At 43.4% G+C, this 15,003-nt stretch overlaps 1 protein-coding gene across 1 annotated transcript in view; it reads right to left on the bottom strand.

The window, feature by feature from the left end:
- Positions 1 to 14,622, bottom strand: part of LOC121080759 (netrin receptor DCC-like) — a 253,382-nt gene extending 238,760 nt beyond the window's left edge. The window contains exon 1 of the mRNA XM_040578882.1: positions 14,364 to 14,622. Coding sequence (XP_040434816.1) covers positions 14,364 to 14,622 — 259 coding nt within the window. The remainder of the gene's footprint in view (positions 1 to 14,363) is intronic.
- Between the last annotated feature and the right edge of the window lie 381 nt (positions 14,623 to 15,003).

Here is a 15,003-nt window from a genome sequence, read left to right as displayed (position 1 = left end):
AAAATGAGCAAAACCAAACAGGCTGGAAACTGAAATATCCCTGCTGAACTGTTGATTCATTGCTTCATCTAGAACTTGAGGCACGGTTCTCCCCACGTGGTTTTTCTCCCATAAGATCTGACTGGTCAGCGTAGTCACAAATCGCGAAGAGCAGCTCAGAAACGTCGCGTCCAACATTCTCTGTGAGCTCACACTTGAGGACAACAGGCAATGTCCATTTTAAAGTCCTGAGTTTACTTAGACCTAGCCGAACACATTCTCCTAAGTATTTCCAAAATGTTCCTTTCTGACTGAAGATCTTGGATGCCAGGCACCAGCCCAGGTGAGCTTTTAGGGCTGAATTATAAACCCATGAAAATAAGAGTTTGTAACAGAAACGCTCACAGGCTCTCGCCTACAGCTACGCTAGTGGGAACCACGGTAATAAAACGAACACAATCACTCACCTTGTTTTACCAGATTTTTATTGCTGTAGAGAAAATTAAGGAACTTAACATCTTGCTCTCCACTAAATTGCTTTTTCTTCCCCAGACTTTTTTGGTGTGCCCTTTGCAATACCACTTACTTGTAAACATCCTCATTTTTGTCTGTGTATTAAAACACATGCATTTGGCAGCTTAGATTAGGATTTTTCTCTTCTATAGCATCTAACTTCCTATCTGGCCACTTTATTCTGAATCTTATTCAAATTAAAGCAGGACTATTATGCAAGGCACAAAAGTTCAATCTGAGTAAAATCTGGGAAGGATTTTCTTTTTTGCATGAAAACAACAGCATAATAAATGCTAATCATTATAATCTTTTCAAAGTGAAAGCTTTTCAAGAGTATTTTTGCATTTACGAATATAAAACATGCTTCCAATTTACATTCTAAAGGTTTGCATAGAATCCAAGATGAGAGATGGAAAAGACCTATATGTCATCCCTTCAATCCCCTGTCAGTGCTGGATTGTATCATCTGCTGGTAAATATGGAATAAGAAGGTTTAAGAATTATACATTTTAGCTTGTAAACCCGTAATCATCCTACATCAATCACAGCATGCAGAGAAATTCGGAAACCTACGTTTCTGTAGCGCTGTGTGTCAATCAAGTCCCCCGTGAGCGCACACATCAACGACTTCTCTTGGTCGGATAGAGGCACCAACTAGGGTAAGGAAACCTGACCCTTTTTAATTAAATTGCTTGGATGATGTGTTTTATGGAACTTGAAAATTGACCCAGCTAATTTAAATCTCTCTCCCCTGTAGTGACACGGTAGCATCACAACTGACCTATTTCTAATTTGCCCAAGAGAGGTCATCAAGGACAAATGAGAGGGTTGTAAACAGCTTCTCTCATCTTATTAAACATCACTTCTGCAACGTGTATAGATTTCAAGTAAGCAAGGTCAAGAAACCATTAGAAAGGTTAAACTGGAAACATGAGAGCATGCAAGGTGGTCACAAGATTGTTCCAAGCCAGAAAATTAAATTAACCCTAAAGCAATCCCTGAAGGTGACTACATCTTCGTTACTTTTATTAGGGACAAAAACCAAGAAGTAGGGGAAGACCTATCGAAAACAAGATGCAAAGCACCAGCTACCCAGGAAGCCTTTCCACTACTGAATTTCCCCCACCGCCATCTGACCATGTGCATTCAATATTGCATGTTCACTTTTCACCAGCAATTGTCGCAGTTTTACCAATAGAGATGTCAGCATAAAGCAAGCGGATCACGTGGAGATACATTTTAAAAACTGCTGCACTTATATTCATCTTAAAATGCAGCGCACACTCATCCAAACGGGGGATCAGAGGAATACCTCAGGCAAAATAGCACTTCGACATCTAAAGAATATGCTTACTCAGAACTTGGTCAGCTAAACCAGAAAGAGAGCCAGCCAAAAGCATTCTGCAGGACCCTCTGAAGCAAATTAAGTGGTACAGATGACTAAGTCGTCGCTAGAAAATGTACTTTCGTGCCTGAAATGATACTTGCTGAGTATGTCCCAAACCCTTCTGCTCTGGCTAGACCCAGCTCTCTGAACACTCAGGACTTCATGCTCCTTGAGAGAACCAGACCTCACAGAACCACCCAGTTCTCCAGACATGCCAAGGAACACCTGACAGACTCCACAAACGTGCCCTACAGTCACTTTTCATTAAAACCACGTAAAAACAGGCCCCATCCCGAGCGACTGCAAGGTACCACCCTTTGGCTGGACTGTCTTGCTGCTTCAGGCCAGGGTAACAGAAACTCCTGGAAAACGTGTGCAATGGGTTCACGCCCCTCCATCAAAAACTGTCTGAAACACAAACCTCCCATTGCATTTGCAAGAACTTCAACAAAACAAGCACAGCTACTTCTTCCTCTAACAATGCTGTAATTAGAACAAGCATCCCACCTACACCCAAAGCACGTGTCATTTCAAGTACAGAAGGTACCTCCCAGCTCCGGAGCCCCGCAGAGGAAGAAGATGAGACTGCAGACACATTCCTCCTTAGCAGATGTTGGCATTCAGGATGCCGGCTCCTACAAATCTCACTCTTTGGCATTTAATTCTCCCCATTCACTGTAAATGACACTTAGGATCCAATTCATCATTATAAATGATATTCCAAGAGCCAGGTCCCTCATGTTCAGGATATGCAGGGTGAGCAATTTAAGTCTAGGTTCACTGTGAACTCTAGATATTATATCCAACCACCCCAAACTACATGACACCGAGTTTGAAATGTAATACCAAATTACACTGAACTGCTCATGGTTAAGAAAATAACACATTTCAGCACACGTACCCAAAGCTTTCCCAAAGAAATAGCTCCTTCTTCTGTGATCTTATAAGATAAATACAACTATAAAATTATCCGGTTTTCCTGGTCTCAGGATAAAAGTCCTGATCATTTATACGACATTAGACATGCATACAAGATGTTTACATTTTAATCCTTGTAATAAGTATACTACACATCACCTGGAAGAACAGTTTCAAGCATCTCCCCATAACATACGCTTTTAAAGCACGTACAAATATCCTTCACTTTTCCTGCTCCCTGTGCCATCAGACACTAAAGACCCTGCTGTTGCATAAGTGTGTACAGCCTAGACATCCCAGTAAGCAACAAAAAGGTAATATACTTATGAAAATAATATATTTGATAGTTTAATCAGGTTTCTTTAGTCCAAAAGAGGAAGGACGAGGGATCTGATCAAGAGGTCCAACAGATTTTTAACCTACGAGATTTTAATTGAAAAAATTATCCCTCCTTTGTTCTTGGTCATAAACAAAAATATTAGATCCTATTCCTTCGCATTAGAGAACACGTAGGTTGGACATTAGAAAAATCTGTTGATGTATCAATCATCACAGCATGGGTTGGGTTGGAGGGATCTTAAAGCCCACCCAGTTCCAGCCACTGCTACGGACAGGGACACCTCCCACCAGCCCAGGTGGCTCCAAGCCCTGTCCAACCTGGCCTTGAACATTTCCAGGGACAGGGCATCCACAGCACCTCTGAGCAACCTCTGCCAGCGCCTCGCCACTGCCTTTCTCCCCTTGATGCAGGCGATGGTCAGACAGCAGCTGAGCAGGAATTTCAAAGTCGCAATTTTAAGTGCTAGCAACTAAAAAGAAGCAAGCTTCCCTTTATTTTATTTTAATTTTAATCTATTCTTTATTTATTTTCCCCAGTTGTAAAACTGGGGTAGCATTGCTTCTGATAGAATTATTCCTATTTTTGCTAAACATTTTCTATACTAATAGACTGACAAATGCATCAAACACTTGCATAACGTGCTGAGAAAGGCTCATAGGAAACACATGAGAACTCAGACTCCTGCAAATTCAGGTACAAACACCACTACTTCCAGAAAACAAAAAAAGATCATAACTAGAAACCTTAAAGTGGGGAAAAAAAAAAAATGGCCTAAAAATCTAGCAGATCCAGAGCCCCTGAAAATGTAGATGGTGTAACTGGAGGTAAAGAAGGGCAGAAGTACAAAGACCCAGCAGCAGCACAGCCTGCCCTGCCAGCCGAGAGCAGGAGACCAGCCCTGGGCAAGGGGTTGCTCACATGCTCACAACAGCAAAATGAAGGGAGAAGAAATGCTCCGAAATGAAAACCACCTCCTAAAGCCTGAACTTGAAGCTGACGGCACCAGGAGCTCAGTGCAGGTAAGTCCTTCCATCACACAAGTGACTGCCACTGGGAGATGAACTGCAGGAGGAGAAGAGATGCTAAAGAAAAAAAAAATCTGCATTGAGTAAAAAGGTTTTCAGCAAGTATCAGACAAGCAACAGGGACTGGCAAGGTGAGAGTCATCAAGTTTTTTTTCCCCTCACCAAAATTGCTGCATCTATTACTACTTGGTCTTCAGGAACACAAGCAATGGGAAAGACACTTATATCAGGGGGAAAAAATAATAATAAAAAAAGAACTTCTAAGGCAAGCACTTGTTCTCAGGCTTTGAATGTTATACCCCACCAGCACCTTCATCCCGCGCAATAAAGGACAAAGTGATGACAGCAAGAAAGCTGAGGTTTCATTTCCAGAAGAGAAAAAAAACCAAAAACCAAAAACCAAACATCCTGACAGATCTGTTGTGCACAGTCCCAAGGGAGGCCATGAGAGCCTGCTCACTTAGGGCATCTAAAAACCACAGCAGACGGATGATGGGCAAACACTGTGTGGGAACAAGCCTCTCCTGGAAAGCAAACCCACCAGATGAGCTCCAGGCTGATGGCTGCTCCAGTGCCCGTGATCTATGGCATCCCATTATTTTAATTCACTGAAAATGTACGCCCCTGCTAACCACAGTGCCTCCCTTATCAATCCAATCTCCTCAAGTTCGGCCTAAGTAAATCTCTGCCAAGCACTAAAAATGAAAGTGAAACCTTTCTCCTAAATGAAATTTGCTAATTAACGTTATGTTTCTATGCAGCACAAGGGTAGGAAGAGCAGGGATTGTGGTGGCATGCGTTCCTGCTGAGCATTTCTCACAGCCCGACAACAGAAGGGAACACAGTGCAGAACCGACAGCGTCTGTCGTCACATCACGTACAAATAAAAGCAGTATTGTTCAGTAATGCAGTTCTCAAACCCTTTTTTCCTTCTGGAATGCCGCTTTCCTACAGGTTGATACAGTCACCAAATTGAAAATGATGGAAGAATCAATGTGTTGACATAAATTCCATAGTTTTAGCTACTGATTTTCAAACTTCTGTTTTTACAAGCAAAACAGTTACTGGCTCACCGATGTCCATTTAAAAAATGACAAAGACCCCATTTATCCCAGCTCTTTAGGTATCCTAACCCCAGGCATTCAGCCATTGCATTTGAAAACACGGGATTGCAAAGAGGCAGGCCATCCTCCCGCAGGGCTGCTGCCACCAGAATACCACCGGTCACCATCAGACCCACAAGAGAGGCCAACAAGGACAGAGGCCCAACCACATCATGTGGCCAGGAGATGCCAGCCGCAATGAAGAGCAGCACTGCACTACAGCCTCCGCCTTGGAAAAGGCCACCTACAGTAATTAAAGACTTCCTCTCTTTAATTAAAAAAATAACTTCTGCAATGAAAGCAGGAGATAAGACGCAGATGGAGGGTGGGTAGGAGGAGAAGGTGAGGCAATGAGACAATACATGCAACAGAAGGAGCGGTGGCTTGGCACTCAGACACCTGGCTGCAAAGGAGGGGGTGAGGGGAGGATTGTGGTGTATCGCTCCCTGCAACCCCTGAGAGGGGCTGGAGCCAGGGGGGTCGGGCTCTTCTCCCAGGGAACAGGCGACAGGACGAGAGGGAACGGCCTCACCTTGTGCCGGGGGAGGGTTGGGCTGGGAATGAGGGAAAATCCCCTCACGGAAAGGGTGGCCGAGGCTGGCACAGGCTGCCCGGGGGGCTGGCGGCACCCGCCCGGGGGGGATTTATAACACCTGTAGGTGTGGCGCTGGGGGCCATGGTTAGCGGTGGCCTTGGCAGTGCGGGTTAACAGCTGGACTCGATATTAAACATCTTTTCCAAGCTAAACAGTCCTATGATTCTATATGGGCAGGCAAAATATGCACAGTTACAGTTTAAGCTTGCGGAGGTGACAGCACTAATTGTCCCACCACCTCCTTGGGGGCACCTCCAAGCAGAGCTCCAGTTCCCGGCTACATGGCATCCCAGCAGCACAGCTGGTAGGCAACAACTGCCCAAGCCAGCAGGAGAAGACAGCACTGAGCAACTGGACACACAAAGCAGGATGAAACATGGTGTCGTGGTACAGGGAAAGACATTTAGGCCAGGAAGACATTTAGGCAATGGAGAACGCTGATGCTTGCTGAATACCCTTTGCTCTGCTCTAAGTAGAAAATAAGCTTTTGAAAAGAGTAAGTTTGTCTCAAAGCATCTCTTATTACCCAGCACTGGGTTTCTCCTCAGTCCTCACAGGAGAGGAGAGGGGAACGCGGAGCGGAGCCTTGATGGTTATGAATCCAGAGGCACCTTTGCCGGAGTGACACAATGGGATCCAGCGCCTGGATACGCCTCTGCCCACTGCTCAGGGGTCCTGCAGGACTCGTAGCATTCATCAGGTGAACAGAGAGCTTTTTATTTGTGTGGATAAATACAGAGTTCGTTAGTCCTCCTCCTGACAGAAAGTGGACCCGAGAGTAACGTGCCTGGATACACATCAGATGCTGCTCCCCACGGCAATTTTACGGTCAACAACAAAAGTAAAATTAAAAGGTGATGAAAGCGTTTCTGCTTATTATCATGTTGGTGGTTCAGGCACTTGAATGTAAGGTGGAATATCAGCACAGATGTGTACCTTCAAATGGGGCCTACTTCTTCGCTCGCTCTTTCACAACTGGGGGAACGTCACAGTGGAGCTATTCCCAGATCACAGGGGCAGGGGGAGCAGGGAGGGGAGCAGGTTAATGGAAAGGTTGATTTTTCTGGGGTGGGGAGAACCCACAAAACAAAAAAGCATACCCCCCCAAACAAGAAAACCCCAGGAAAATGAGGAGTAGGGAGGATGTCACGAGTGGGAATAGAGCGACGCATGAAAGCCAGAACTGGGTTACCTGAACGGGGCCATCACAGACCTGCTCCTCCTCACCCTCACCTCCAACGCAGCCCCAAGCAGCTGGATTCTTAGCACACTGGAAGGCACTTTACTTCTAATCATTTTGTAATAGCTAAATAAAATACCTATTTAATTAACCTTTCATAATTTTCTTACCTTTAAATATTTCAAGTTGCACGGTTAAAGTGAAGGTTTTGCAAAATATCCAATTAGTTGTACTCTGTCTACACCATACCTAAATAATAACCAATATAATGCTCAGCCTTCTGTGCTTCTTGCCATTTAAGCCCCCTTTTCATCTGATTCTTCACCCAACAGGCTTCGATGACTGGCTCCAAATATTCCAAAGTTTCTTCATTCCTCTTACCTGTTACAGACTGCATAATTTGATATTTTCAGTGATGGGGCAGAAGCTGCCTGCCACGTTTCTTTTGGCACTAAAGTCAGTAGATACGCATCACAAAACACAGATAATTCTCTTCAAAACCTTTCGGTACTTCGTGGGAACCGTGATTACAAAGAACCACAAGGAGCCAGTTACTTTTTCCTGAATTTTTACTCGATTAGATAGCCAAGATAATTGTTCTGCTATTCAATGGTCAATTAAGTATCAAAGTAATACAGGCAGGAGCATCTTGCCTTCTTCCACAGAAGTTACTCCCAAGGGAGGGAAACCATCACCTACAGCTCCTGCCCTGCTATGAGAGATCCCATCACAGCTTACCTGGGGAAAGCGGAGTCACCTGCTCCAGCTTGGTATACGAGGCACCTTGGAGCCACCTGAGCTCCACAGGATCGAAGCTAGGACAAACATATGGAGGAATTAAGGATGCAGCTCAAAGCCTCTTGCCCAAGAGTGGCCATACAGAACAGAAACCTCTCCCATAGCCTTTCGCTTAAAACAGGCAAAGCAATAACTGTTAACGAAGTTGAAAATTACCATTTAAAGGGAAAAAAAAAAGTAATCAGTGATCACATCAAAGGGACAACTACCTTTCTAAATACGCTGGGCTTTGTGGTTAGGGTTTTTTGGTTGCTTAGCTCCCTGCACTCCCATTTTTACACCAGGGAAAGTAGGTGCATCTAATGCACAAAGCAGTCAGAAAACCTGCGACCAAGTGAGTGTGGCATGTAAAGAGTCTAACATTTACCTGATTTCCTGATATTTCCTTTCACTTTTCACATCTCTCTTTAAATACAAACATGCTAATGAGCCTTAATAGCATGAGAGAGTATACATTTGTTGGAGTGGCGCATGTGGGTCTTACAAACACAAATGAACATTCAGCAGTGATTGTACGGAGCGAGCACTCAGGAATCATCCATTCCATTAATCAAAAAACTATTAAGCAATATAGGTCATCAAGTGATGTAAAAAGCAGTCCCACAGGCATATATTATTATTATTGGGGGGGGGGGGGGGGGAGGGGAAAGAAGAAATCTAAAACAGCTAGTCTTCAAACACCAGACTTAACCAATTCCTGACAGGCTCCTAAGTGGTGTTCTGTGCCCCAGAACACACCGTGCATGCTCTATGTAGTCATATAAAATGCAAATATAAAAAGGCATAGTAGAGAAAAAAACCTGTTGGCAGAGTTCATAAACATCCATCTGTTTTGCTGAATTACCTGTCAAGGGGTAATACTTTTAAACGAAATATTCCAGCTAGAACGTCTGTTCTACAGTTTTTAAAGACTTGCCTTTTTTTTATTTTGCCATTTATCAGGAAAAAAAATATCAATTTTTAGAGAGCCAAAATGAGTTTGGGAGGGAAATGGAGTTTGTTGTAGTTTTGTTCACTACTTCTATTATGGTTTATGAATTCACATTAAATAGCCTAAAATCTTCTGTGATTAGGTATCAAAAAGGGTAGGAATAAAAAGATTAAATCAGTATTGGCTCATTTTAGTTGTTATAGATCAAGTTATACCTCCCAAGTGATTAATGCCTGAAAGTATTTTTTCTGCCTTAGTTAAAAAAAGTACCCCCACGACAGATGCAGGGGATGAGAAATAGGCACCACTTTAGACCACATGTTGTTTCCTCTATCCCATACATTATTTCCTAAACTTTGTTATAGCAAGTTCCCCGTGTTATCCCATCATTTGTTAGAAGCAATACCCTGTTGCATCACTCATTCATTTTCATCCTTAGGTCATTAAAATCCAAAAATGCTGGTAGGCAATCGTATCTAATATTATATTTCCTCATTTATTAGCCATTCTGTGTGCACTCAAATAGATCTTTTGGAATTATCAATGAATTTAGACTACCCTAAAAATAATTCTGTGTTACAGCTTCCTTGCCTTCCCAAGGGGGGGTGGGATTAAAAGTTCTTCCAATCTGCCAGGCTCTAACCTTGGGTTCAACAGCTGTCCTACCAACTAGGTGTCTGCTAAGGTCTGTGGTAAAGCCCAAGGTGCAACCACCAGAAATACTACAGAAAAAAAGGATGTAATTTTTCACTTCAGTTACCTTGTCCCTTTGGAGTCTCCTGGTGCTCTGTCTGTACAAGTACACAGCAAAGTTTTGATTCTTACCCACATAATTACAACACATTCCTTGCATTTACTATTTTTTTTTCTAATACCAGTGAAGCCATCTGATAAAACACGGTGGCACGAGCAGCAGTCGCACACTCAAAGCTGAACAACACATTGATGGCGTCAAACACCACTTCAAGTTATTTTTAAATCACTTAAAGGTCTTGAAGCTTGGCTGAGGGGTTTAGGAGCGTCCAGGCTGACCTTCAGCTGAAGGAGAAATAGGACAAATGTGTTTTCTTTATTCTGTGGTACTTGCTCAACACACACAGCTCGGTCCCACAATAAAGCTGGCTGGAGTAACAGTTGGAAAATTCCTGCTTTTTCTTCCCGGGATATTAACCACTGTGAAAGTTTCTTCCATGAGAGAGAAGCCTAGAGAGACTGCACAGCAGGTGACACCTTGTGACACCTCCCATAACACGAAGTTGAAACTTTCTCAACAAAATTAAGTCTTTCAGGAGCTCAAAGGGCAACACAGGCCAGCTGCGCTTTTCCACTGACCTCATCAGAGCATAAATATTTTCAAATTTTGACAAAGCATGTTTTAACTATTTTTCTAGGTGGTTATTTGTTGTGGGGTTTTTTTTCCCCTCCAAAATAACCTCTGATTTCAGATGGGATTGAATCAGTGGCAATATACCCATGCAAGGAATGGAGTGCTGAAAGTATATACAGGTTAAGGTCAATTTGCTGGAGGAAAAAAAAAAAAAAAGCGCGCTTAAACACTCAAGTGCTACACTTCTGACTCAATAATTTATTGACATGCAGCCCACATTGACAACTGAGAGAGTCTTCAGATGGACTACATGGCTAGAGACTATAGGGAAAATATATATCCATCTGCTACTGGTGATGACCAAAGGCAGGACACTGGTCTCAATGTATCTACAGCTGTGCCACAGTTTATCCATTCTTCGGTTTGGGTTTGTGGTTTGGTGGTGTTTGGGTTTAGGGGTTTTGGGGGGCTGGTGGTGGTTTGGCTTTTTTTGTTAGTTGGGTGGGTTTTTCTTTTTTACAAGAAAACAGTTACTATAAATAGTTTTCAACATAAATCCTTTTCTAGTTCTAAGTCACCGCTACATCACACAAAAAATTCCTCTCCCATCACATCAGAGAGCTGGTGTGCACCAAGAGGCTGGATGCTCCAGTGTGGGAATTCCCCTGTAAAGGAACCATGGATTCCACTTTTGATCATCCTCTGAAACACGAGCGTTTCAGATAAACAGTTAAGCCAGAGCCTTTGAAGGGCTGATCCTGCAACAGTCCATAAACAGAGACAAAAGACAGGTTAGTCCCTCCTGATTACTAGAAATACCAATAATCAGTAGCCTGTTAACATGGGAGGTTTACTAAGACGCTGGAGAGGGAAGCAGCTCTTAGATTCTCTCCAGTGCCCCCATTTCCATTTCAGCTTGGAACACTTTTACAACTGGAGCACGTTGGGGCCGTAAGGATCCTTGAGATGTTCTTACAAACAGTCTATCTTCCCACACATGGCAGGCTTGATGCATAAAATCCTTGACTGATTAAAAACAGTTTTCATTTGCTACATTTTCTTTATCAAGAGCACTTTAAGTCATGAAAACGTTAAGGGGACGGCCTTTAAAAGGACAATATACTTTCAGTGCCCCTCCAGCAGCCTGTTCCGCATGGAGTTGCCCGTTACCTTTTAGCGGTGACTGCTTTATTGACTGTTAATGCTTTTAAAAGCACAGTGAAATCACGTTCCGAGTCTTTATGGCGAGAGGGAAAGATATATGCCCCTTATGCATTCCAGTGGCGTGGTAATCTTAACCTCCGAAGACATAAATGTTGATGTGTTCTATGGCGCCAAAGAGCACAGTGACTATTTAAAATGCTGTGAACAGACCAACAGCTGAGATGCGATGCTTCCCAAGATTAGACTGTAATTCAGGGGAAGAATCTCCTTTTAAAACCTGCCTGAAAAATCAAAGCTCACGATCGTTCCTTTGCAGTTTTGTGCAGAAAAGGGAGACTGAGTGAGGTGAGGATACCTACTGTTGACATCAACAGAGTCGTCCACCCATCAGGAAAGCACAATCACACGTCCCACCATCCCACCACCCACTCCTCTGGATGAGAGCATCGGGTTCTCCCGCCAAAGCCTGTCTGGCAACGATACCTTCTGCATCACCCAACAGATCCAAAAGATTCTGTTTTCAAATGTCAGAACGTTCAACATAGCTCTACCCTATCCCAATCCTTGTCTCCGTATGAGCAGGCTTTTCTGAACATAGGAAGTTTATTTGCTTTGCCAAGCAATGATTAACACAACATACTGGAGTGTGAGACCTTCATTTCTCCTCTTGCCCTCTCTCCCTTTGCTCTGCCGTGTTTCCATCTGCCAGTGCCTTAAGTCAGTGATGTTCTGCCAACATTGCACAGCGACACCCTCACAAAAAACACCACACACAAACCCACAGAAAAATTCTGCTCGCTCAGGAATACATGTCCTTCAGAAAGCAAAGCAGCACTTCTGCTTGAAGCCGTTGCCAATTTTAAATGCCATACACATTAAATGCCACCTTATAGTATGAACCATTTTCACACAATCAGAAGAAAAAAATTTAAAAATCATAATCAAGGTCAGAAGACCCCTACAGAGATGGTCTAAGGGCAGCTACAGCAGGTTGCATTGCCTTGTGTCCAACTGGATCTTGAGTCTCCAAGTTGGAGACTCCACAGTATGCCTGGGCAGCCCATTTCACCATGTGATCACACCTTGAAGGAAAAATAGTTAGGTTTAAGCAAACATCTAGTATTTCAGTTTGTGTACGTTGCCTCTCATCCTTTTCACTGTCTTGCCAATTCAGAAATCATTAGCAGTTCTTCCAGTTTCAGCCAAATAGTTGTTGAGCACAATAAGCCCCTCCCACCCCAAACTTCCCCCCCGTCACTGCAGGGATCAGGACCTGCCATGCAAAGCACAGTTCTTCTGACGAAAAGCTCAAAATTACACAGCACAACAGGAAACTCACATATGCGCATTCACTTAAAAAGAATAATTAGAGTGATTTTATTACTGGTTGCCAACAACCATGATCAAGTCCAAGTAACAACTTGACCTGGCAAAAAGCCCACCCTGGCAAAGCCTGGCTCCATCCGAGGGTGAGACCTGACAACAGAATGGCCCATTTCTCCATATCTGTGGGGCTCCCCATCCCCTGGGCAGGGACCATAGCACAGGAGTACACTCACAGCTGAGGATGTGAGGTTAAAAGACCAGATATTCAGACAGAAAAGCGGTGGGAAGGAGGCAGATTAGGAAAGAGCCGAGACTCTTATTAGCTGATTTGATCAGGTTCCATGAAAAAAACATGCGCCTTTTCTAAATGGTAGAAAAGGGTTTAGAAGAAGGGAAGTGATCTTCAGTTTAAAGGACCTTAAGACTGGAAAAGGCAAAGAGTTCATGAGGGATACTGGAGAGACCAGCTGAGAAGAGAGCTGCCTGGGCTCCCTCCCACAGGAACCAGTAAGAGTTTAAGAAGATCCAGGATGGCCAAAAGTTGTAGAGCTCCTGGACCAAACTGGATTTAACCTATTTTATTTTCCTTGCCCCTGTTGTTCAAAACATGGCAGGGCAGCAAGACTAGCTAGAGCATAGACTGGATGCCCAGAGAAAATCAGCCAGGTAAGACTGAGAGCTTCAACACAGCCTGCCTTCCAGCATTCCCTTAACGTAAACACACGCTGCTCCTTCGCATAACCCACGTGCCTGAACAGCTCTGAGCTCACCTGTGCTCTGAAGGCACCAATTGTTCTTTTGTGTTGGGGAAAGGATGGACATTTTACTCTCTTTTCTCAAGGTTACAAAGGCAGTGCCTGGGGATGCTGCGCAATCCTCGGCAGGACAAGGCAACCAGGGCGCTCTTGAACAGGTTTAACTCAGTTATCTGCAATACACAGTAGCTCCCATCCATCCAACAAGCAGAAACAAAAAGCATCCCCTCAGAACGGGCAACATTCTTCAATAATGGCCATAAAGAAAATTATGCTGAACTCTCGCACATTTTAGTTAGTCTCAGTTACCACATGATTTGGTGTTCCTTGGAAGGTTTTATTTCAAGGATTCCCAATCATTTTTCTCTCCAATAATGAGATGACCAAGGACTCGCTACATCCTTCTACAGGCTGATGAAAAGGCAAAAGACCCCTTGAAAACGTCAGACAAGCATCTTTCACAGCAGATATCTATATTAAGTCAATGAGAAGCCACAAACGTTCTCAGATGCCTGGTAACAAACTTCTGTTCCCGCTGCCATATACTTATACAAGTGCTTTAAAGGAAATACAAAGAAGCTGCCAATTCCAGCAAGCTGCATAATGAGTTCTTGTCTATGAAAAAGTCCCTAAACCATAAAATTTGTACATTCAGTGCCCTACAGAAGTTTGGTGCTTTTTTTTTTTAATCTTCAATTCAAGAAAAGCAGTTAATTTCTAACTTCAGAACTTTCATCTATTTTGGAGACAATAAATATGCAGGAGATAGAGCAATGAAGAGGTGATTAGACATATTTAAACAAGAATAATACCTTGTCAGAAATAAATTACTGTCGCAGAATTGTCATATCTAGCGTTACTTCTTTTGAAGAGAGGAAAAAAAAAGAAAACCCATAGCACTTGAAGTGCTTTTTACATACTGGGGTTTTTTTTGTCCTTTTTTTTTAAAAAAAAAAAAAAAAAAGCAACTTCCCACAAAGAGTATTCTTAGCAATCCAAAAAGTAGGACTGTTTCTCCCTACCTGCTACCATGACCTTAGCTGTCCGACTGATGATAGCTCCAATGCCTTCTAGAGATGCTTCACACTGGTAGACACCTTCATCTGGCTTGTGGTGCCTGGAGTGGACTATGTTTTGTATCAAGAGTGATCCGTTGGCCAGCTGCTGCCTCCTTTCGTCAACCGCCAGGTTTAAGAAGACCGCGTCTTTCTTCCATTTAATAACTGGGGCTCCTCGGTCTGATTCTGCGACACAATTCAACAGCACGTTGCTTCCACGCATGGTGACAGCATCAGAAGGCTCGGTCAAGAACCTCAACGATGTGAAAGTCTTGATCTGTGAACCTGAAACAGCAAAATCATAAGATACGAGGCATCATGGACTTGCCCATCCCACCCCACACAGGGGGGCACCTCCCAGTGCATCCTCTGGTTCCCAGACAGGCTGCTCCCCAAATTCCCAACTCCATCCCAGTACCACTGTTCCATGCTCCAGCACGGGGGGAACAGAGTTTTGGAACAGCTGCATATGAATGCAAAAATGGCTTTTTTCCCTCCCCCTCTTCATCAAATGAATCCTTTTGCTTTATAAAGCAAGTGAAAACAAAAATTTACATGATAAGGAGCCTGATAAAGATCCACAAACCCTTTTATTTCTTAACTA

Source organism: Falco naumanni, chromosome Z (genome assembly GCF_017639655.2).
Source record: "Falco naumanni isolate bFalNau1 chromosome Z, bFalNau1.pat, whole genome shotgun sequence".
NCBI classification, from domain to species: domain Eukaryota; kingdom Metazoa; phylum Chordata; class Aves; order Falconiformes; family Falconidae; genus Falco; species Falco naumanni.
The sequence above is the reverse complement of the archived record's forward strand: the minus strand, read 5'-3'. Positions and strand labels throughout refer to the sequence as shown.